General features: G+C 43.5%; 1 protein-coding gene across 1 annotated transcript in view; it reads left to right on the forward strand.

Annotated features, from left to right (window-relative positions):
• Positions 1 to 25,864, forward strand: part of NKAIN2 (sodium/potassium transporting ATPase interacting 2) — a 716,137-nt gene that overhangs the window by 664,535 nt on the left and 25,738 nt on the right. The window contains exon 6 of the mRNA XM_030195117.1: positions 4,560 to 4,641. Within this exon, the coding sequence (XP_030050977.1) occupies positions 4,560 to 4,641 (82 nt within the window). The remainder of the gene's footprint in view (positions 1 to 4,559; positions 4,642 to 25,864) is intronic.

Genomic DNA, 25,864 nt, shown 5'->3' on the forward strand with positions numbered 1-25,864 from the left:
GATGGGTGCTAATAGGCAGTCAGAAAAGTAATTATCTAAGTGAATCTGGCCCTTCATGTGTTTCTGGTAAAGGCTGCAGCTAGCTTCAAAACCACACATAAATCTAATGAATTAATCCCCCCACAGAACCAGCAGGGAGAGCTGTGTCCTTTGCTTTCCATGTATTCCTTAAATACCCAAGCAACATCACAAAGTCAAACTACTCTGTAAGAAGATGTTGTCCATGCTGTAGTGCAGAGATTTTCAACCTTTTTCATCTCAAGGCATGCTGACAAGGTGCTAAAATTGTCAAGGCACACCATGAGTTTTTTAAGGATATAGGTCCTCTTCACCCCCTGCCCATCCTGCCTTTCCCCCTCGAGTTGCTCCCCACACACATACACACTTAACTTTTTTTTAAACCCACTAGTCTATAATATTATTTGATAAAGGCAAAATAAAAAATTAAGAGCTCCTAAGAAATGCGAGAAAAAAAACAGGAAGAAAATTTCAGCAGGCAACTGCAAGAGAAAGAGGCTTCAACAACAGCTTTGATTGACATTTCAGGTACCTTGACCCAGAGAAGAAAAACAATTTTTGGATGTTCCCCCCCCCCCCCCCCGACGCTGGTACTCTGTGCATATGCAAAAACTGAGCATGTGCAGAGTACCCACATCGGCTACTCGGGAAGCAGCTGCTGACTGCCGAGCTATGCTTAGGAGCTCCTGGTCATGTTTGGGAACATCTTCAGCTGGTAAGGCTTGAGGATCCCTGACAGCCACCACAGCCAATGAGAGTCCTGCGGCACACTAGCAGACCGGCCAGGGCACACTGGTTGAAAAAATTGCTGCTGTAGTGAGAGGCCCAACATTAAATCAGCCCTGCATTTAGACCTAGTAAAAGGCAAAGTAAACGAGAATACTGCATTTTGAGTGAAATTTAAAACTGAAGCTGGTGCAGGTAGCAAAGCCGTGAGAAAAATCACTTGGCAAGCAGATAGTCACGGTACAAATTCCACACTTGATTTTGTGCCAGTTTTCAAAGGGATAGTAGACCAGGACTTTGACTTTGAAAACTGAACTTGATTTTCATCTAAAGCCTCTGCCATTTAAAGTTAGGGGCCGGCCCCAGCACTATCTCCTTACCCAATTAACTGCAGATTATCGCCACTAAAGGAACGATATTAAGACTGCAGGAGGGAGCCCAGCTAACTCCCTCAGTCGGCGGCAAACCCAGAAATTCAATGCCAGGGCCATGTCCGGCAACCGGCATTGAACTTCCAGGGTTTTTTGGCTGCTAAAAACATAGCCAGTTAAGCTGATATTCATCGACTGATCAGCTAAGTTATAGAGGCCAAAAATACACCTGCTATTTATGAGGGTTATCTGGCCACTAAAACCAGTCACTCAATGAATATTGGCTGCCAATGTTTATTTATTTATTTAGATTTTGCTCACACCTTTTTCTCAGTAGTAGCTCAAGGTGGGTTACACAGGTACAGTAGACATTTCTCTGTCCCAGGAGGGCTCACAACCTAAGTTTGTACCTGAGACAATGGAAGGTTAAGTGACTTGCCCAAGGTCACCAGGAGCAGCAGTGGGATTTGAACTGGCAACCTCTGGATTGCAAAACCAGTGTTCTAACCACTAGGCCACTCCTCCACTCCATAACACAACATAGCTGGTGACCAGGCTAGCCGCTCTCCCCCGGATTCTATATAGCGCGCCTAAAGATCCGCGCCAAGCATATTCTATAACAGCGTGCATAACTTAATTGGTTTAACAAGCTAATCATTATTGATAACAGCTCTTAAGCAATAATGAGCACTAATTGGCAATAATTACAATTTACGTGCACAAATCGCTAAGCGTATTCTGTAATGCAGTGCGCCTAACTTCTAACATGCACAGGCAAAAAGGGGCATAGTTATAAGCTGGGAAATGGGCATTTCGTAGGTGTTCTGAACTTTACACGTGTAATTATAGAATATGGCCCTGTGCACCTAAATCTACGTTGTGAGATTTACAGCGAGTATTCATTGGTGTAAATGGAGGCACATAGTTTTAGGCACTGGGATACCAACCAAAAATCAAGTGGCGAACATGGCGATGTTTGAACCTGAAAATGTCTTTTTGTTTTGAAAATGGCCATTTCTTAGATGTTTTTCAGGGGCATTTTCGAAAGAGAAGGGCGCCCATCTTCCAACACAAATCAGAAGATGGGCGTCCTTCTCTCAGGCTCGCCCAAATCGGCATAATAGAAAGCCGATTTTGGGCGCCCTCAACTGCAGTCTGTCGCGGGGACGACCAAAGTTCACAGGGGTGTGTCGGAGACGTAGCAAAGGCGGGACTGGGGTGTGGTTAAGAGATGGGCGTCCTCGGCCGATAATGGAAAAAAGAAAGGCGTCTCTGACGAGCATTTGGTCGACTTTACTTGGTCCATTTGTTTTCATGACCAAGCCTCAAAAAGGTGCCCAAACTGACCAGATGACCACCGGAGGGAATCGGGGATGACCTCCCCTTACTCCTCCAGTGGTCATCAACCCCTCCTACCCTAAAAAAAGGGAGCTAGGCAGCTGGGAGCAATTTGTGAAGTCCACTGCAATGCCCCCTAGGGTGCCCGGTTGGTGTCCTGGCATGTGAGGGGGACCAGTGCACTATGAATGCTGGCTCCTCCCATGACCAAATGCCTTGGATTTGGTCGTTTTTGAGATGGGCGTCCTCAGTTTCCATTATGGCCGAAAACCGGGAATGACCATCTCTAAGGTCGACCATCTCTAAGGTCGACCTAAATGTTGAGATTTGGGCGTCCCAGACCGTATTATCAAAACAAAAGATGGACGCCCATCTTGTTTTGATAATTCAGGTTTCCCCGCCCCTTCGCCGGGACGTCCTTAGAGATGGTCATCCCCGTTCGATTATGCCCCTCTTTGTATGTTCTTTACTCAGTGTGTTCTTCTTTTGTGACCATTTTCGAAAAACAAATGTCCAAGGGGAAAATGTACAAAAAGAAGTCATTGACATGTAAGGAGTGCCAGCATTCTTGGTAGACTGGCCACACAGACATCCCAACAGAGCAGTATGGATGCCTAGGAGGTACTGCAGTGGACTTCATATAAAAGGTCCCAGGTATATATATCCCACCTTATATTTTATGGGGAGCCCTCCAAAACACACCAAAAACCTACAGTACCCAACTGTACACCACTACAATAGCCCTTATGGCTATATAGTAGTTTTTTGGCAGGTTTTAGACAGCTCACACTTTCCACTACAAGTGGTCCCCTTTTCTACAGTCCACTGCACTGACCACTAGGCTACTCCAGGGACCTGCTTGCTGCTCTAATAGGACTGTCCATAACATTTGAAGCTGTCATAGAGGTTGGTATGTGGAGGCAAAAAAGAGCAGATCAATCAGTGGTGTAGTTTCTAATAAAGTTTCAACTACACCACTGATTGATCTGCTCTTTTTGGCCTCCACGTTGAATTTTGCGGATCGGCTGCCTTCTTGTTTTTTGGGACCATAGAGGTTGATATGTACTTTCTTTCAAATCTTTGGGGGGGTGGGAGGGGGTCAGTGACCACTGAGGGAGTAAGGGGGGTCACGCTTTAATCCCTCCAGTGGTCATTTAAGGCACCTTTTTGTGACTTAGTCATGATTGAAACAGGTCTAGACTAAAATGTCCAACTTTTAGCCCTGGATGTTTTTGCTTTGTTCCATTATGGCAGAAAAACTTCCAAATGGGAGTGCTCAAATCCTGCCCCCAACACACCCCCTTGTGATTTGGATGCACTGTAGACAAACTGCATAGAAAAATGTCTTAAAAATGTTTTTTTCACATAGCGATTTATTTTTATTTATTTATTTATTTATTTATTTATTTATTTATTTATTGCATTTGTATCCCACATTTTCCCACCTATTTGCAGGCTCAATGTGGCTTACAGAGTTTTGTTATGACATAGTCATGCCAAGATATCAGATACAATTAGTAATGTACAAAGATTAAATAAGGGAAGAGAGAAGGAAGGTGTTAGGCAGGATAGTACAGAAGGTGGACTTTGAAGAGGTAGTTTTGTAAGGTTTTGCAAGAAAAACATCCATCTGTTGCTTTGTGCTGCTTTTTGAACATTAATCTGTTTTGAAAATGAGCCCCTATGTTATGGATATTTGCACCAGCCATTGACATGGTATGAGTGGCCATTCCTAAATGATGGTGTATAAATACTGATTCTCTAATGGCAATTAGTGTGTAATTGCTGATACAGAATTCATGCATAGCGTACAGCATCCCGGGACCTAACTTTAGGCAACCTGTACTGAATTACCCCCTTTCTGAACTGTTTCTGTACAAGGAATGAAAGCAACCTTTTTCCCTTGCTGACTTTCTCCTCTCTGTCCTATGTGGCGAAACAGATAGCGAGACCCTTAAATTCTTTTCCTCCCTTATCAGTGTTGAGCCATTCTCATTTCAGTAACTTATCAGGTTTCTGCCTAATGTGAATGAAAACCCTTCATGAATGATGGTGCCTTCCTTTATTGAAAAGATGTTGCAAACTGATCAATTTTCCCCCTCTCAGTTGATTTCATAGGTGGCTTTGACTCTTACGGCTATCAGGGACCTCAGAAGACATCTCATTTACAGCTACAGCCGATGTATATGTAAGTATTTCACCTCTCACACACACTGTGGCAGGATGGAAAGGAAAAGATCATTCACTATAATGATGCAGATTGCTCACCGAGAATCCATAACTCTACGTTTGACTTTTATTTGATAGGTTTCAGTGCTCTTAGCTTTTCAAATGATATGTTATATCTTTTCTAGCCCTAGTTTTAATTTGCCTGAAAGATGTTTTTTTTTAATGCTTTGGAAAAGTTGCCAGGATTCACTTCCTCATGTTATCACTGAACCTGCTAAATTTGCATTTTTACATCCGCCATATTTGAAAATTCTCCTGCCTATTTTCTGAGAGTAAGTCTTCACTGTTTTCATTCCTTACCCCTTACCCTTCCCCCCCCCCCCCCCCCACCAGATTTAAACATTGCAGTCAGTATTGACTTCATATGCATTTAAATTAATACCTAGATATTCAGCACCATACTGAGCTACCAGTACTGGAATAAGGTGGTTACCGGAAGTTAGACAGGTACCTGCAAATATTCAGTGCCATTACCCGAATAACTATTCAGACAAGTTAGGACAGGAGTCCTTATACTAAGTTGTGGCAAAAAGTGGCCTTAGTGAGTCCTTACATGGGTCATTCCTGTGTGTTCAGCCATTTTACAGCTGCGATAAAATGACCTTATTTTGTTACGTGCAGCCATTTTTAAGAAATCTACTGCCTGTGTACTTACTGTCACTCATAAGGGCTCACATGGTATTCCTGCGCTAACCAGTTAGCATGTAGTAATATAGCTGCAGGAACACCCACTCTCTGCCACTGACATGCCCCCTCAAAAAAAGTTTTTTTAGCACACAGTTAGCTCACGCTGATTTGACACTTACCGCAGGACACCTAAGTGTGTCCCATATGCCATTTTAAGCTGCACGTGAGCACCTAATGCAGCTTAGGAAAAGGGCCCCATAGTTTTTCAGTACCAGCTCTGAATATCGGCAGGAACTGGATTATTTCTGGTTCTGCCTTACCTAGACCCCCCCAACCACCCTGGCACTACTGGATAGTGCCGAGATGGTCACACATGAATTTCGGCAACATTATCCAGATACTACCACCGAACATCACTGATTGGGCCTGGTGAGTAACGATGTTCTCTCTAATTTTTGTGTATAAAAATTTATGTGCATATAAATATTTTGGGGCCAATATTCAGATCGCGGGAGTTAGTCGGGCTGCCTTCCGCGGTCAGCACTGAGCCCGGATGTTCAATGCCTGGCCGTTTCCGGTGACTGGCATTGAATATCTGATTTGTTTTTGTCCGGTTTCAAATGAACCGGCCAAGTCAACATTCAGCACTGGCTGGTTAAGTTGAAACCAGCCAAAGATAGACCTGCTATTTCAGCAGCCTGATTTGGCTGCCAAACTTAGCCAGCGATGCGCCGAACATCAGCGGATAGCCGGCTATATAGCATGATGTGCCCAGTCATCCACTAAGCACTGACCGTGAATATTAATGAGGAGATAACCAACTGTCTCCCACTGAATATTCACAGATAGCCAGTTAAGCGCTATTTAACCAGCCAGGAGCCGTTCCCGGCCAATTAGATAGCACTGAATATTGGGCAACCTGCGCGCAAGTTTTTAGCTTCAGCTGGATGTGTGCAGTGTAGCCTATGTTCCCAATAAAGAAAGCCAGCAAAAATTTTGTACATGCAGTTGCTAGGTATGTACGCTCCCTTTCCGAACCCATGTGCACATTCACAAATGCACGGAATAGAGAGAGCACTGGTGAGCACTAGTTATCCAGATAGCAGGTGCTGGTACCTGGATACCTAAGTTTGAATATCAGACTCGCTGTTTTTAACAGGGAACTGGTTTTCGAACACTGTTGTGCAAGTCATAGCTAAATTATTGACATAGTTTTGATGCTATGTCATTATCGATCTTTGCTGATAAGCAATATTTCCACGGGTTTGTTAGTTTTTAATGTGTGTTTCTGTTATCTATTGATGCATAAATGGTTTTCCCTCTCAGTTTTGCATGAAAAGGCCTTCACTAGGTCTCTGGCCATGCTTAGAAAGGGTTTTTCTATATCATAGGGGCTGCATTAAACAGTTAAACACCTGAATTAGTGCATGCTAACCCAGCATACGAGAGCAGAAGCAGATACAGTGCTGGCATGACAGCATGCGTTAATTTGTGCATTAACTGGAGGTGTAAACTAGGTGGATTTGGAGCAGAGAATGGGCAAAAATTGCACACTGCAGTTACAGGGCAATTCTATAACCGCATGCTTGCAATTACACATACCTTGCACGCAAAAATGCACTATTCTGTAAAGCTGCAGCTAAGTAGCACAGCACACGACTGTCAGGGGGGGCATTGAGATGGGAGCAACATAGGCAAGACATGGGCGTGTCTGTCTCCCACTTATGCATATAACTTAAAGAATACTGTAATTTGTGTTCACTTAGGTGCACCCATGAAAGCCTGCCATAGACCTAGGCGTTGATGCAGGTCTGTGCTAGTATTTTATAGCAGAACCTGGGTGCAAAGATGTCATTATAGAATAGATACTCCCTACACTGCATCAGGCTGCCTAAATCTAAGCACCTCTATGTGAAACTGTCCCTTTAGTTCAACACAATTAATCCTGGGCATGCTCCCAACAGCTATCACACAGCCTTTGAACTTAGTGTGTGTTATATTTTGGTGCTAAAGCAGGGGCGTAGCCAGACTTCGGCGTGAGGGGGGTCCAGAGCCCAAGGTGAGGGGGCACATTTTGCCCCCCCCCCCCCCCCCCGGTGCCGCCGCCACCCCCCCCCCCCCCCCCCCCCCGCCAGTGCCGACCCCGCCGCCGCCGCCGCCACCACCACCAACTTTGCCCCCCCCTGCCGACGACCCTCTCAACCCGCAAAAGGCTTCCTTCTGTTTCTGACGTCCTGCACGTACAGGATGTCAGAAACAGAAGGAAGCCTTTTGCGGGAAGAAGAGGACCTCGGCTGGCGGGGGTTGGGGTCCCCCGCCAGCAAAGGCAGGAGACAGCAGGTTGGTAGCGGGAGGGGGGTCGAGAGGGTCGTCGGCAGGGGGGTCCAGGGCCAAATCTATGGGGGACCAGGCCCCACTGGCCCCACGTAGCTACGCCACTGTGCTAAAGCATAGTAAGTGCAAAAACTTACTGTACTTTAAAAAAAGGCCACATTGCAGAATCTGTAAATGATGTCTAAAAATAGTCACATCTAAAAATTGCACTTAGAACTAGTCTATAAACTACACCTAAAGATAGACGGGTTTTACAAAATAGCACTTAGGGCTGGGGAACACGCCTACAAGTAGGCAGCGTCATTTACGCCGCTGAAAACCTGGTGTAAATACCCGTGCATAAATGTAGACGCGTTCTCCCAAGTTCTGTAACCATGCTCATAAATTTGAGGAATGCCCCCCAACAAGTCCACACTCCTCCCATGTCTATGCCCCCTTTTCAGTTACGCATGTTGGAGTTTACGCGCTCCTCTTTTTTAGAATTCGCCTAAAAAGATACAGGTGTGAATTCCAATTAGTGATGATAATTGGCTAGCAGCCACTTATCAGTGCTGACTGGCTCTTTACTCAATTATGTTCCATGCGTAAATTGGGCGTTTAGCCAGAGGCAACCATCTTTGCAACATACTTGATTCTAACTTACTGCTCATAATCATATTTTAAGCATTAGGAGATTTCTTCTCTGGAATCCTTCTATTAACCTAATAGAATGAAATTAAACATTTTCAAGTAATATTGCCATCCATTTTTTATCTTCATTTTTTATTGGAGAACAAAGATTGGTGTGGTTACAAACTAACAATTACAAATGAATGCCAAATGTTAATAAGAATCACTTTTAAATTCAAAAATACAAATCCATCTTTAAGTAACATTTCCATAAAGCAAATCTAGCATTTCCCAGGCTATTTTATGCTTCATTTTTGGTTAACAGTGCATAGAAGGTACATCCACTCGGAGACTAGAATTTTATAAGGAGTTACCCAGTTTTAGGTGCCATGACAATCAGGGCCACCGAGAGACTGGGCCCCCTCCCAAGATTATCGCCACCGCTGGGCCCCCCCTCCAGGATCATCGTTGTTGCCGTCACCGCCAGGCCCCCCAGGATCATCATCGTCGCCACCACTGGGCCCCCCCAGGATTGTAGCTGCCACCGGCCCCCCTCCATGATCGCTGCTGCCGCCCACCCTAGGTACCTTGGCTGGCAGGGATCCCAAGGCCCCGCCAGCAGAAGAATTCATCCCTCCAGCGTTGCTCTTCTTCCTTCTGCCACATGGCCTTCCCCTGCGTCTGCTTTTTCTCTCAGGTCACACATGCGTGGCCTGAGGGGAAAAGCAGCCACAGGGGAAAGCAAAGCGGCAGACTGTGAAGAACAGCCTGCTGTGTCTTTTCCTCTAGGTTCTCCCCACCCTCCAAGGGGGGCCCAGTGCTGGAGTATTCTCTCTCCTGCTCCTGTCGGGAAACGATCACCCAGGTCCCGTCAGGAGCAGGAGAGAGAGAGAAACCCTGGCGCCGGGGCCCCCCTTGGAGGCCTAAACCTGGGGAATTTTGCCCCCCTCCCTCTCGGTGGCCCTGATGAAAATGTATAAACTCCAGGGGGGGGGGGGGGTTACTCATTTGCGTACATAAGTGGCGTCTTAAAAAATACTATTTTGAAAGTACAAATGTAAGTTTCATGCTGCATACTTCCACTGTGGGTATGTAAGCTGTCAGAGTTTGTGTGGAAAAGAATGAGCGTGTAGATTTTACAAAGCTGTGGTACGCACTAGCAGCTGAAAAGCTTACTGTGAGCCACGCTGAGGCATCCCTCAGTAATTTTGCAATGAGCATGCACTGCCCGTGTGCTAAAAAATACATTTTATTTTTTTGGCCAAGGCAGCATGTCTGCGAGGCAGAGAGTGGGTGTGTCCGTGCTAATCAGTTAATACAGCTACATTGCCGTGCACTGATTAACACAGGATTAGCACATAAACCCTTACTGCCTACAAAATAGCTGTCGGTAAGGGCTCATGCAGTAATTTTTAATAATGAACTACATGAACTAGACAAAATCAAACTCTGTACACCAGACTGACAACCTTCGTCGCTACCACTAAAGTCACGCAATATGCACTACCACTATATTCCTCATGCCGGAATGAACTTTCTATAGTTGACTATCTAACTTATTCTATAATTCACTCTACCATGCAGGAACTTCAATGCTATACCACTTTGTATTCTACTTTACCATTTATGCACCTTAATGCAATACCACTTGTAATTCTCTAACTGGAAATGGCGATCGCCATTATGGCATAATGTAAGCCACATTGAGCCTGCAAATTGGTGGGAAAATGTGGGATACAAATGCAACAAATAAATAAATAATGGTCGTGTGCTAATGGCAATGTTATCACATGAATACTTAATCTATCAAAAGGCTCACAAAAAAGTCTATTCCCTCAATACATCCAATTCAACATGTAACGGACCTGTAGGTCACTAATAAGTACATTTACACAGACGAATAGGGGAAAAAAGTCTCATCTGTCACCGGGTCAAAACCCTCCAGTCTCTTAGGGCCGGATTATTCAATATAGCCCATTGGTGACTGTCGTAATCATTGACAAAAAACCCCTCCATCCATATAATTTTAGTAACTGTTAATATCAAATTTATAACTTCTTTTGGAATGATATATTAATCATTTTAACCAAGCAACTTTGTGTTGAGTGACTGGCGTAAAAACAACGATTATGCAAGGCAACACTTATCATCTGACCCCTATCCATCTGTGTATATATATATTTATTAGTGAACTGCAGGTTCATTACATGTTGAACATTAGCACATGGCCATTAATTCAGAAAATGGAAAATCGGTCATTTTCCGGCTGTGGTACAGATGGCCTTAGAGCGTAGGAAAGACCTGCATAAGGGTGCACTAAGGCCATTTTCTACCACAACTTTGTAAAAGGACCCCAAGATGTCTTCATTTGCGCTCATACTTGTGTAAAGCGCATGCTAACATTTTACAACAGTTCTCACGCTGGCACGTGCACTGTCTTTTCCACTTGCACTAGGTTTTTTATAAAGTTGAGTAGACACGTACTTGACTTTATAAAATAGGCATAAAACAGCCATATGAAAATGTGTGTTAATTAGACAAGACTTTATAAAATTACCCTCAAAGTGAGAAAATATCCAGCCATGGTTAATACAGGTAAGTTTAACCAGATTTTCAGTTAGCTTATCTGGGTAAGTCAGACCATTGAACATAAAGACTGTATCCAGATAACTGTAGGACAGTTGTGTGCAGTAATGTGCTGGAAAAGTTTTAACAACAGGCTCTCTCTATAGGCATAGCCGGTCTTGCAATTTGGGAGGGAGCCCCGAGGTGGACTAGGGGGGCAACACATTCCTCCCTCCATGCGGGCACACTAGGCATACCTTTGCTAGCAGGGATGCCGAGCCCCACCAGCCAAATAAATGGACTACCACCAACCCCCCCCCCCCCCCCCCCCCCCCCCCCACACACACACACACACACTGCTTGTTTCTGGCTCTGAGCAACATGTCAGGAATCCTCACACATACTTGCATGAGAAGCAGTAGGGAGCAGCGACAGTCCATTTAATTTGGCTGGCAGGGCTCGGTGTCCCTGCCAGCAAAGCTAAAGGAGTTCAGAGATGAAAAGAGTGGCCCATCTCAAAGCTGGAGATTTACCACCGCTATTCTGGTGACTGAAGACCAATGAGTGAGGTTTTTCTTGAGGGCCCCAACCATGTGTAAAACTAGTTCTGGCAGACGCACATTCCAATCAATAAATAGAAAATAAAATTCTTTTTTCTACCTTTGTTGTCTGGTCATTTTATTTTTCTTACTGTGTTGGTCCCAGTCTCCTCTTTCTGCTTTCCTCTTTCTTCTAATAATTGTTTCCCCAGTCTCCTTGTCCATTTGGCACTTCCTTTCTCTTCATTCCACCATCCATTTTCTCTCTGCATCCCTATCTGTTTGACCCAGCATCACCCCTGTCTTCCTGCCATTCCCCCATCTCTGTGTTCCTATTCTTGCCTTCTCCAATATAACTCTCATGTCCCTATGCCCCCTGCCGCATGCTAACATCCCTCCCTCTTCCTCTACATGCCCCTCGTCCCAGGGGTCCAGCAAGTGTTCCTCTCTCTGTCTTCGCTCCTGTTCTGTCTCCCCTTTGCAGGGTCAGCGCTTCTCCCTCTTCCTTCTTTCCCCACAGGTCCTAGCACCTATCTCCTTTCTTTCCACCACCCCCCCCAACTCCAGCACCTCTTTCCCTCTCTGTGCCCCCTTCTCTTCCTCATTCCCTTCTCTGAAACTCTTTCTTCCTTACCTAACCTCCCTGTCCAGCACCTCTCTTCCTCTTTGCACCCCTCCTGATGCAGTATCTCTGTCTCTCCTTGCCCCCCCATGCAGCACCTCTCTCCCTCCCTAGTCCCTACCCCTCTTGAGGTAGCACCTCTCCCCCCCCCCCCCCCCCCCCCCCCCCATTCAGTACCTGGCTGGCTGTCTCCCTTGTTGCTTCCCAATGATACAGTACTTGTCTCCCTCATTCCCCCCCCCCCCCCCCCAGAAGCAGCACCACTCTGCTATCTCCCTCTCCTCGCACCTCTTTGCTTTTTCTGCCGCAATTAATTTTTTAAAGCAGTGCAGGTAGACGTCTGCAGGAGCAGGCTGCTTTCAGCCAATCCCAGGGGCCTTCCTTCAGCATGTCCCACCCCCAAGGGCTGAAGAAAGGCCCCTGGGATTGTCTGAAGGCAGCCTTTTCCTGCTGACTGTTCCAGCACTGCTTAAAAAAAAATAATCACAGCATGCCGCTGGCAAATGAAAAGGAGGTGTGGGTTGGATAAAGACTTCAGGAGAGACAGGTGCCGCATAGGGGAATAAGATACCCAAGCCACAGGGCAGCTGGACGACAACGCTGCTGCCAGGAATGGACCTGAGTCACTCCAGCCCAAATTTTGGGAGCCTGTTTTTAAAGTTTAACAACTGGCTCCCAAAATTCTTTGGCGAGCCGGTGCAAGCTGACTCCAGCACACCATTGATTGTGTGCTTCAAGTTAACTGGATGGCACTGAATATTGGCATAATTTGGTTAATCTTTTGGCATGCCACTGGACTGTCCCTCATTTCTCTCAGATTTTAACTGGTTAAATTTTAACTGGTCAACTTAGTACTCCCCAGAATGATGCCATAATGTCAATGATACAACCCCAATTCTCAAGCCTGTTCTCCAACCCAATCCCTCTCTGCACACCTACTTATCCAATTGAACATGCACCAAGGGCAACAAGCCACTATACCACTAGATACCTAGATGTTCAAAGCAATTTAAGTGGGCAGAAAAGGTTCCTGCCTGCTTAAACTACTTTGAGCTCCCCAACTGCCAATATTCTGTGGCACTAGACCGTGCAATGCTGCTGATTATCCTCTCTGACCACCCATTTTAAAAATGGGCAGGTCAGGGGCGGTGCAGGGGATGGCACTGGGGAGGAGCAGATGGTTATGTGGGTGCCAGCAATATTCAGTGCCTGGACCCATATAGCTAATTCAAAAGCTGCCCTAAGTTGGCTGTGGTAGTACCTATGTGAGTCATGGCACTGAATAATAGCCAGGACTGGCATAATTTTGTTTTGGTTTTCCAAGTCCCATAATGCCCCTCCCACCCACTCCCCCAGCCCATGTCACAACCCCCCACCCCCACCTCCAGAACAGACCTCCAACCCCCCAACTCCTCCCCCTGTTCAGATAGGGCCTCCCCAGGCCTACCTGATATCCCTGGTGGTCCCTTGGGGTTGATGGGGCAGGAGTGAAGCCCACTGGCTCCTGCCCCTTGTGACTGAAAAAGAAAATGGCTGCCACGACCTCTCACAGCAGCTCATGGTGCTGTACTCTGACTGCCGCCATCTGAACGACGGACAGCTAATTCCTTCTAATTTTCCTTGATCCTCTTCCCTGCACCCTACAGGGAAAAAAAACAACTCTGCTGTTGCCACACTCTTTAAATACAGGCTTATAGTCACTGTAGCATTACTAGTCCTATTTCAATTGAGAAATTAATTCAGAAAGCCTTTGGTCTTATTCATGACTGCAGACAAGAATAAAACCCTAGTCAACTTATCTGCAAATTCAAAAGAGAAAAGATATCAGCTTGACTCTGGTGTTTGTCCCAGCTCTGCAGCAATTGGCAAGGTGAGGAGGGTGTACTTTAACAGGAATTTTATATTTGATATATTTTATTATTTTATAAAGAGATGGTTTTAATTTAAATTGTAGGTGTGTGGAATTAAGCCAGTTATAACATGTATTAAGGAATAAGTAAACTGACAGTGTATTGTATTACATTACCCAGGAAGATCTTTTGATTATTGACTCCTCAGTGTTTAGATGTTCAAAATGTTCAGGCTCACCCTAGGTTGCATTTGAACTAATTAATCATGTTACATCCTGCTTTGCGGCTCACTCAGCGGTAGTTAAAAGCAAAACTGTCTCTAATCTAATTTGTTTTTCAGTGGAGGAGTAGCCTAATGGTTAGAGCAGTAGGCTGAGAACTAAGGGAACCCAGTTCAAATTCTACCATATTTTCTTTTGATCTTGGGCAAGTCACTGAGGACTAAATTCTATAAATGGAACAAAACAAATAGCATTTAGTGCTATTCTATAAACAGCACTGTGAGGGGGGGGTTATAGAACACTGCCCCTACCCTTAAGGATAATCCCTCAGATAGTCTGAGCCACCTTAAAACCACTTGTCCTGCTCAGGGAGTAAGTGAGATGAGAGGGGTGGAGCTAAAAGGACAGGAACCAGGAAGTATAAAAGGCAGGGCTAGAGTGGGGATAAGAAGGCCCATGAAAGAAAGAACTGAAGCCCCAGTATACGCCTTTACTGAATATTTCTAGCTGCTGATACCTGGCTAGGGTAAGAAAATCTTTTATTTGAAGATTTGTGAGCCTTGTTCTAAGGTTTGGCTGGAGCCACACCTGGAAATCTAAAGAGAGAAAGTACAAACAGTGTTGGGTTGTGGCAGTCATAGGCCATAGACTGTTTTGGGCCCAGAAACTGCATCATTAAACATTTTTAGAATTATCTAAAATATTGCTGAAATAATAAGGTCTTTAAGTCTTTTTGAAAACCACAGTATGAAGAACAGTCAGAAAAACACTGCAACCATGAGTTTCATAATGATGGTCCTAAGAAAACACTCACTTTCAAGTTGAAATCAATCTGACAATGTCCAAACCAGGCAGTTTTAAAAGTCCTTTCTGAGAAGAATGCAGTTCACAAGAAAGGGAATACCTAACTTTTTAGACAAGTATTCAAGTCTCCCTAAATTCAAAGATCCAGCATCTTAAATTCTATCCACTTGTCAATGGGTAGCCAGTGCAAATCATACAATATCAGTGTAATATAATCTGATTTTTTGGTGCCAGTTATCAACCTCTCAGTGGTATTTTATACTTACTAATTGTAAATGTAGACTAGCTTTACTTGGCCCAATTAGTAGAGAATTACAGTAGTCTAGTCTACTTGTAATAAATGCATGAACTAATTTGATCAAATTTTCTTTGGTAAGAATTGAACTCAATTGCCTTACCATACGTAAATAGAAACACAATTTTACTACATGAAATGACAAATCACTGTGACAATGAATACCCAGAGTAAATATATTCTAGGAAAGTGATAGGGAATGACCACCAATCTCAGGAAGAACCATTGAGGCATTAAGGTTTTGTGAGAGACACATGGCTGAGCACTTTTCCACATTCAAAATCAATTCCTTGGAACTCATCTAGCCTGCTAAAGAATTGAGCATATCATTAAACGTGGAAATAGTTTCTTCTTGATTCTCTTTCATAAAATTAACTAAATATCATCAGTAAAAAAAAAAATGAAAATCTACTTGGCAGTTAAGCAATAATCTGGCCAACTGTGCTAAACACAAATTAAAAAGAACAGGCAATCTTTTTAATTTGTATTTAGCACTGTTGGCCTCTCTCTTCAGATGATAAGCGAGAGAGGCCTGAGGGACTCCCCTTCTAGACACCTTTTTTAAAGAAAGCTCAGAGTTCCAGCAGACGGAATAAGTTTGGTTTGAGAAGTACGATTCAAATATTGGAATAAAGTAGAATCAATACCAATGTCCCTTAAACACTGCAGCAGTTTAGAATGAGAAATTGTATCAGAAGCTGAAGTGGCAGGCTGTAAGGCCTCCATGGAAACAAACGCATGCAATTTCTTACAGGGGGCCACCCAGTTAAAACTGGTGGGTAAAAAATTTCCATTTTTTAATTGAAATATTATAAATCTTTAATAGATAATGACCAGAAAATCAAGAAAAATCTCAAATTGAACAGAAAAAGAATACAATCTACATCTAGCTGCCGCTAATCCACATTATGGGGTAGACCTAGCACTTGCTATAAGACTAACAAAATTAGAATCATGAAACAGGCTTACAATTCACTTAGCCCTTTTTTTCTCTTCCCTCCCTGTAAGAAAGAGGAAGCTTAATTATATCATCAGGAATCTAAAGTGCCTGAATTCTCAAATAGGAAATTTTCCAAATGAGTAGGATTCATAAATATAAAATTACCTTCAGCATGACTAGGTACTTACAAAGGAATATAAAAAATGTAACCTCTAAAGAAGGCTTTCCTTTGCAATTCAGTTGGCCTAGACCTGTCTAGAAACACATCTCTGACAACCCAAAGGAACGTGTTGCTTAGAAAAATATAACTTCAGGAAGGACCTCTTTTGGATCTCAGTCTGGAAGGGCACCTCACATCACTATATTATCCTGTAATGATTCTAAGTACTCAGATATATCCAAACTAGCTAGATAAACAGGCTTCTGAACCTGTCTAGTTCTTTTAGGTAAGTAATATACTATCCACAGACAAAGTATCTATCTTCCTTCAGACAATATAAGTATCTATCTTCCTTCTTTCGGACAACAGAAAATTAACCATACTAGGTCAAACCAATGGTCCATCTAGCCCAATATCCTAATTCTAACAGTGGCTAATCCAGGTCACAAGTACCTTGCAGAATCCCACACAGTAGTAAGATATGCTATCAATCCCAGAGACAAGCAGTGGCTTTCCCCATGTCTATCTCAATAGCAGACTATGGACATGTCCTCCAGGAATTGGTCCAAACCTTTTTTTAAACCCAGATATGCTAACTGCTATTACCACATCATCTGGCAATGAGTTCTAAGCTTAACTATTTATTGAGTGAAAAAATATTTCCTCCTATTCATTTTAAAAGTATAACCATGTAATTTCATTGAGCATCCTCTAGTCTTTGTACTTTTTGACTTTTTGAAATGGTAAAAAATAATCAATTCATGTTTACCTCGTTCTACACCACTCAGGATTTTGTAGACCTCTTTTCATATCCTCCCCTGAACTGTCTGTTCTCCAAGCTGAACAGCAAACACCAAAAATGTACTAACCACTTTTCCTCCCTCAGACCTACAGGAAGATTATTCCATAAACCAGGACCTACTACAAAAAGTGGTCGCTTACTAGTCCTACTCAAGTGAGTCTGCTTAACCCCTGGCACTTCCAAAAAAACCTGTCCTCAGAATGCAATGCTCACTGAAGGACATACGGTTTTACTAAAACAGAAAACACTTCAGAAAGTTCTTCATGGTAAGCTTTATGTAATAAAACTAAAATCTTAATACTGGTAACTAGTGATAGGTTACAAAAAGCAGAGTGACATGATCTATCAAACCCACTTTACCCAACAAATGAATTGCAGAATTCTGCATAGTCTGCAATTTCTTCAAAGTACTACGTGGAAGACCAATTAGCATAATCTAAAAGTGACATAAACTGAGAATGCATCAACATCACAAATCGCCTTTCATCCACAAATCCACGTATTGCTCTTAACTTATGCAATACCTGAAATCCACGCTTCACTAACATATTCACCTGAACTCCAAATTCTAATCAATAATCTAGTTAAACCCCAAGATACTTGAAGGAATCAACAACTGTAAAAATCAGTCCCTAACAAATGCACAGAAGAACCTGGCCGCTCCCGCAGGCCAGTCACTCAACAAACCACCGTCTTATCCACATTTAAGAACATAGCATGATCACTCAACTACTGGTCTACTCCCTGGTACACAAGCCTGAACAATGCAGAGACACTCATGCCACTAACAGAAAATCATCCGCATAAACATAAGGACTGATTCCAAAAGTCCACCAAAGGCCGAAGAAATAATATTGGCAACAATGCTGAACCTTGCGGCACTCCACATTGAACTTATTGTGGAAAAGAAGTTTCCAGATAGTCAACCACAGAAAAGGTACGTCCTGTCAAAAAACTAGAAAACCATGACAACACAGTATAGCCTATCCCAATTTCTACCAGACTCTGAAGCAAAAACATAGTAACATAGTAAATGACGGCAAATAAAGACCTGTATGGTCCATCCAGTCTGCCCAACAAGATAAACTCATTTTACATGGTATGCAATACTTTATACGTGTACCCGAGTTTGACTTGTCCATACCATTCTCAGGGCACAGACTGTAGAAGTCTGCCCAGCACTCTACTTGTACTAAAAGTTCTGAAGCTAACATCGAAGCCCCTTAAAATTTACACTCAAACCCATCCATATCTATTCAGTCACGATCAGGGCGTAGACTGTAGAATTCTGCCCAGCACCGGTTTTGCTTCCCAATTACCGGCATCACCACCCAATCTCCGCTAAGATTCCGTGGCTCCATTCCTTCTAAACAGGATTCCATGGTGTTTATCCCACGCATGTTTGAATTAGATTACCGTTTTCACAGTGTGTTTTTTCTAGCAAAAACGGTGCCGGTACTCAAATGCTAGGCCACCCTTCGGAGTGGGGAGATCACTGAGGGACCCACCCCACAATGGTGAGGCCCCCCTGAAACCAGTCACAGAATCTATGACAAGGCAGAATTGGTGTGTAGATCCTGACCTCTCTCATTAAAATTTGGGGTCCATAGGTCAGTTTTAGTAGACAATGGAAAAGGTGCCAGTACTCAGTACCCCCAAGCACCCCCTCAAAAAAAGCCCTGCGTTTTCATCTCCACCACCTCCTGTGGGAGGGCATTCCATGTATCCACCACCCTCTCTGTGAAAATATATTTTCTGACATTACTTCTGAGTCTGCCCTCCTTGAACCTCAATTCATGTCCTCTAGTTCTACCGCCTTCCCCAGTAAGAATGACCTACTATATCAATAGCTGATGCAAGGTCAAGCGATACTAAAAGTACCACATCACCAGTGCCTAAAATTCCATGCAGTTTACTAAGGAGTGCCACCAAAGTTGTCTCAGTACTTCATCCATGCCAGAAAGCAGTCTGTCTAGAATGCAATCTGTCTAGAATTCTACAAAGTCCACCAGCTGAGGCACCACTACCTTCTCTAATAACTTCATCAAAGAACATAAATTTGATATAGGATGATAGTACTCCACCTTTAGAGGATCGAATGACTTTTTTCAAAATTGGTGAAACAGTTGCATGTTTCCACAGCTGCAGGATTCTACCCTCCAATAAGCACTGGTTTAACATAGATCTCACCAAAGACAATAAACCATGCTGAGGAAGCAATAGCCAATTCAAAGAAACTGAGTCCAACAAAGGAGTAGTTTTTATAAACCTGCCTCACCAATTTCTCTAATCCTTTCACGGACAACAACTCAAAATCACACCAAGAATCCCATTCAAGGTCGCATCATCAATCAACACTTTAAAATAATCACATTCAGTCTTCAAAACTACCTTGGTATAAAACAGCTGCTGCAACTGACAACAGTGCTGCAATTCTTCTATATCTTTTTTTGAAATAAGGTTACCGGAACTGCACACAATATTCAAGGTGAAGTTGCACCATAGAGCAATACAGAGACATTATAATATTCTTATTTTCTATCCTTTTCCTAATAATTCCTAGCATTCTGTTTGCTTTTTTGGCCACCACCAAACACTGGGCAGAGGATTTAAGTCTATTGTTCACGATGTCACCTATATCTTTTCTTGAGTGCTGACTCCTAAGGTGGACTCCAGCATCAGGTAACTATGATTCAGATTATTCTTCCCAATGTGCATCACTTTGCATTTGCCACATTAAATTTGATCTGTCATTTGAATGCCCAGTCTTCCAGCTTCCTAAGGTCTTCCCGCAATTTTTCGCAGTAAACATGTATCTTAACAACTTTGAATAGTTTTGTCTCACCTGCAAATTTAATCACCTCACACATCATTCCCATTTCCAAATCATTTCCAGATACTTTTTTAGTCGTTATAAAAGAGCTAAATAATGTGTAATTGGAAATTCCAAAAACCTTAGGGGTCAATACTGAGCCAGCAGCAGTCAGTGGTTTTTAATGCTGGGGCCATCTCCAGCTTTTGGGATTGAATATCTGAGCATGTGAGGTCACCAGGAAATGAACCAGGCACCAGCCAATAATCGTACCAGTGCCCACTTAGCTCAGCAGACAAAGTTAGGACAGCCTTTTTTCTGTCTTAACTTTATCCACTTACTTAAGCAGTTACAGCTAGATTCTATATATGGTGCCAGAAAAATCCACATGGTAAAAAAAATTCACCTAGGCGTATTCTGTAAAGTACACCTAAATTTTGTAGAATAGGCTTAAATTTCCACATGGTATATAGAACATGTCAAGCACCTCTCCATGCAACCAAATTTGGTCACATCCATTTAGGCCATGTTTTACTTGGTATGAATTATTATTATTATTATTAGCATTTGTATAGCGCTACCAGACACACGCAGCGCTGAACACCTGGCACAGAGAGAAACTGTCAGAGCCATCTAAGAATACTTTGCCTCTAAGAAATTGTTCAGATACAGACACTTAGGCCCAGATGCATCAACCAAACGTTAAAAAATGTAAAACGTAAAGTCCTTAACATATTTGAAAAAACGAAGAATGCACCAAAAAAACAAGTCGCACATGTTCGGTGCGGTATTGAAAAGTACAATGTATTAAACATTCGTTAAAGTGGTGTAATCCCCGTCGGTAATCGGCCCCCAAAGCATGCACAGAGCAGCCAAGCGTTTTGCTGGCTACTCTGCGCATGCCACAAATGTCAAAACAACAACAAAAAAACACAAACACGTGGCTCCCCACTTCCCCCTGCATTAAATAGAAAACTAAAAACATAAATCAAAAAAGGATCAGGAGGGGGCAAAGGCGCTCGTCAGGAGCGTCCTGTATGGAAGGCCTTCCCCCCCTCCCTGCTGCTCCCCGCTTCCCCCTGCTTCCCCCTGCACGAAAACTCCAAATTTTAGCAGCCCCGGCCCCCCTCACTTCCTGTTCCTTTCTCTCTACTCTCCCACAGCTCCGCCTCCCGCCATCCTCCGCCCCCGTGCCCCGCCCCCACCGCCCCCCCTGAGGTCGTCACCGCCGCTCCCCCCTCCACCGGGCCCCCCCTCCGTATTACCGGGCCCGCGCAGCACCTCTCACCTCTGTATGAAGGCACTGCACAGGCAAGAAGACCATGTGATCGCTGCAGTCTTCAGGACGTCTCTCTCCTTCCTTAAACTGGGCCCGCCTCCATCTAATGTAAGATACCTACGTCAGATGAGGGCGGGCCCAGGTCCGGAAAGGAGAGAGACATCCTGAAGACTGCAGCGATCACATGGTCTTCTTGCCCGTGCAGCAACTTCATACAGAGGTGAGAGGTGCTACGCGGGCCCGGTAATGCGGAGGGGGGGCTCGGTGGAGGGGGGGAGCGGCGGCGACGACCTCAGGTGGGCGGCGGGGGTGGGACACAGGGGCGGAGGATGGCAGGAGGCGGAGCTGTGGGAGAGTAGATTGAAAGGAACAGGAAGGGAGGGGGGCCGGGGCTGCTAAAATTTGGAGTTTTCGTGCAGGGGGAAGCCGAGAGCAGCGGGGGGGGGGCAAGGTCGTCCATACAGGATGCTCCTGACGAGCGCCTTTGCCCCCTCCCGATCCTTTTTTGATTTTGTTTTCATTTTCTATTTTATGCAGAGGGAAGCGGGGAGTCAGTATTTGTGTTGTTTATCTCACTTTTGTTTTTAAACATGCCAGTTTGGATTTTTATGCTGCAGGGGGAAGCGGGGCGATGACAGCTCAGGCCTTAACGACAGCTCTGACCTCTCATTAAATTTATCAAGGTAAATGATTCGGTGCAATCATCGGTATGGTTAGTGCATCCCGAATTGTCCACATTTCAATGGTAGTTACTCGTTTGCATTCCATTTTCGTTAGCTGCTAGTGTCATCGGAAAATGGCCTTTAATGCATGCTACGGTTGAAAATTTCTTCATTAAAGGGTTGTTAAAGGGTCGTTAAGGTTTAGTGCATCTGGGCCTTAACCAAGGGCACATACTTGCAGTGTCATGGATAGGGGACCTCTTTACTCTTAGGGTGACTTTTCCCACACCCCCTGTTGTCCAGTCCAAACACCTCCGTGAATTTTCTCCCTGGATCAAACAACAGTTCTGGTACTTCTTATGTGCCCCCTGGTGCCTTTCATAGGAATAAACATATTAGGTTAGCAGGCTTCAAATGATATGTAAATTAGGTCACCTTCATGATCTACCTTTATGCAAATTAGCTACATCTAGCCTTCACCAACCACTCTGTGGGGGAGATTCTTCTTCAAAACAGACAATCCATACAGCAATTTAAATTCCAACTCAGCCCTCTTTCACTGGAGAACTGGGGTCTCAGTTCAAGGGACACAGTGTTGCCTCTACACTGTGATCCATGCTATCCTGGCATTTCGGTAAGTACCTCATCTCAGGTCTTACTTTCTCACTTCTGCCTTTGGGTCTAGGATCCAGAGTCCATCCTTCCATCCTTCCTACCTATAGTCCACTAGTCAAAGCACTGTATCTGTTATTCCCAATTCACTCAGTTTGAACAGAAGCGCTAACGTCAGTGGTAGGACAAAGACATCTAAATAATGGCTTTAGAACTCTGGAAACAAACACATCTTATAAAAGTGAACCTTGAGTTCAGATTCCCTCTTATTATTCACTTATTATTACAAAAGGCAAACGAACAGAAGAAAAGATTAGAACAAAAAGTTCCTAATACAAATGTATGAAAGGAGAAAACATATGGATGTCAGATGAACTAATACACACTCCCTACTATAAAAGTTGATTAAAATTCAAATCCCCAGATATTCAGCACTATTTAACTGGCCAGCAATGACTCTTAGCCAGTTAATTAACCTTAAGCTGACTAAGCACTAATATTCAGTGTGAGATAGCCAGCTATCTCACCTAAATATTAAGGCTTAGAGGAAGATTATATATATGGTGCCTGGAAAAACTGCGTGGAAATCATTTTCACCTTTCCACACCCATGGCCATGCCCCCTTTTGACAACATGCATTATAATTTACATGTACTGCATTATTGAATGTGCTTGTTATTCTACGTGTAAGTTCTAATTAATGCTCCTAATTGCTTTTTAACATCCAATTAACAGCTCTAATTGGCTTGTTAACCAATTAAGTTATGCGCACTGTTATGGAATACGCTTGGACTTCCGCTCAAAAATCTGGGTGCAATATATAGAATCTGGGGGTTAGTGGCTAGCCTAGTCACGGCTATCTCACGTAACATAGCTAGTTAGCACTGGCTAAGTTTAGCAGCCAGATAGACCCGCATAAATAGCAGGTCTATCTTTGACTACTATAAATTCTGTTCAGCTGATAAATATCAGCTTAACCGGCTATGTTCATAGTGGCCAAAAAAAAATGGAAATTCAATGCAGGTCACCAGATATGGCCCAGCATTGAGTTCCCAGATTCACCACCAACCATGGGAGTTAGCCAGGCTGCCTCCCATAGTCTGAATATCAACCCCAAAGTGTTCACAGACTCCTAGAATAAACAAGCATACAACCTTGATGAGGTTATCAGATTGTGTCTTCTTAATAGCTTGCTAATACTGTTGTTCCTCTCAGCTAGATCAGAATCAGTTCTCTAGATACCAGTGCCTCTAACAGGTGCATTTTTATACCTACCTTATCAGTAGTATCCTTCAAATCTCAATAGCATCTTGATATGTGATTGGTCCGTGCTGGATTGCTAGAGATACGGTATGGTAACCACAGGAATGTCTTTGATGTCACTTGGCTATTTCTGAGGCTCCAAGCAGTTTACTGCAGAATCAGTGAACTGCATACCTCTGGCGTGGCCTTTATGTTTATTTAGATTTGCTACAATCTCCTTTTTTTTACAAAGTAAATCAAAGCGATGAACAAATAAAAATAAAGTATGAAAGGAACTCCATGAAATAAAGAAAAGAGTTAGTCATAAGACAATCATGCTTTTTTGGGTCACAATGCCAAGTCACAGCAACAAGTTATTCTTAGATGCAAGACAGGCATGTCTGAGCGAATCTCTTAGGCACAGTGCAAGTATGATGACATCACCAAGCCAGCACTGCAGATGGGTACAAGTCTATGAAGCACATATGACAAAGAGAGGGGTCTTCCCCCTACAGGGAGAGTAGCAAAGTCGAAAGCTGCTGTCAGATCAAATGAAATTAAGGCAATTCTTCTGTTGTCAAAAGCAGTATGAACTTCATTTAATAATGAAGTAAAGTTTTGGTGCTATGACCAATTCTTTGTCATACCGATTGAAAGGGGTGTAATATATTTGAAGCTTCTACATGTTGTGAGAGTTGAAAAACAACTTTTTAAACTTTCCGCCAGTGTCGTTATGCTCATATTAGCCCTCTTCTCAAGTCACTTGACTGGCATCCTATCCATTTCCACATACAGTTCAAACTCCTCTTATTGATCTATAAGTGCATTCACTCTGCAGCTCCTCAGTACCTCTCCACTCTCATCTCTCCCTACATTTCTCCCCGACAACTCCGTTCACTGAGTAAATCTCTCTTATCTGCACCCTTCTCCTCCACCACTAACTCCAGACTCCGTTCCTTTTATCTTGCTGCACCATATGCCTGGAATAGACTTCCTGAGCCAGCACGTCAAGCTCCATCTCTGGCCGTCTTCAAATCTAAGCTAAAAGCCCACCTTTTTGATGCTGTTTTAAACTCCTAACCTTTATTCACTTGTTCAGAACCCTTATTTTATCATCCTCACTTTAATATTCCCTTATCTCTTGTTTGTCCTGTTTGTCTGTCATAATTAGATTGTAAGCTCTGTCGAGCAGGGACTGTCTCTCTTCATGTTCAAGTGTAGAGCGCTGCTTACGTCTAGTAGCGCTATAGAAATGATAAGTAGTAGTAAACTTTGATATAAAAGGAAGATTTGATATTGGGCAGTAGTTAAGGGACAGTGAAGGGTCAAGTATGTGGTTTTTAAGATCAGACATGTGATGGCTCATTTCCATGGGACAATATCTGTTTCTAGACTGCTTTTTATTAATACTAGTGCCAATGGTAAGAGGCCATGGCGAGATAAATGATACCAGTTGCGAGGAATATCATTGAGTGGAGAGTTTCCTGCAAAGACTGAAGGAAGATTGGGTTAAAGAAAGATCATGCATAGGAAGGTACTGAATCTGAAATGTCAAGTAGGACCATATTTGGTGAAGAGAATAAAGTGTTCCTTAGAGATATGATCATATCAAAAAAATATTTTCAAAGGTATATCCTCAGGTGAAATAGCATTTTACCGAAAGAAATGGGCTATGGAGAAACTGCTGACCTTGCAGGTGAGTAAAGGTATGTAAATTGCACGTAGTTTATGTATATTGTGGTGGAAGTATTCCCAGAGATGGGGTTATATTGGAGGAGTAAATAACACAAATCATTTTGGATGTTCAAATCCACGCACATTGCACTGCTTGCTTTAAAATACCCACAGAAAAACCATGCACCTTGTGCTATTCGATTCAATTCAATTCATATCCTATATACTGCTAATATCTCCTGTTCATGGTTCAGTGCAGTTTACCACATAAGTGGGACATAGGTTGGATACAATATTATAGGTAGAATATTGGTACAATAATATAGTTAGAACATTGGTTGAATACAATCTTATATAGCACTAGAGCAGGGGCGTATCTGCGTGGGGCCACAGGGGCCTGGGCCCCCGCAGATATCGCCCTGGACCCCCCTACTGCCGCGGTGGGTACCTTTGCTGGCGGGGGACCCCAACCCCCACCAGCCGAGGTCCGCTTCCTCCTGCCGCTGCGAGGTTTTTTAAGTTCATCGGGATTT

The sequence above is a fragment of the Microcaecilia unicolor genome, chromosome 3 (genome assembly GCF_901765095.1).
Source record: "Microcaecilia unicolor chromosome 3, aMicUni1.1, whole genome shotgun sequence".
NCBI lineage: Eukaryota > Metazoa > Chordata > Amphibia > Gymnophiona > Siphonopidae > Microcaecilia > Microcaecilia unicolor.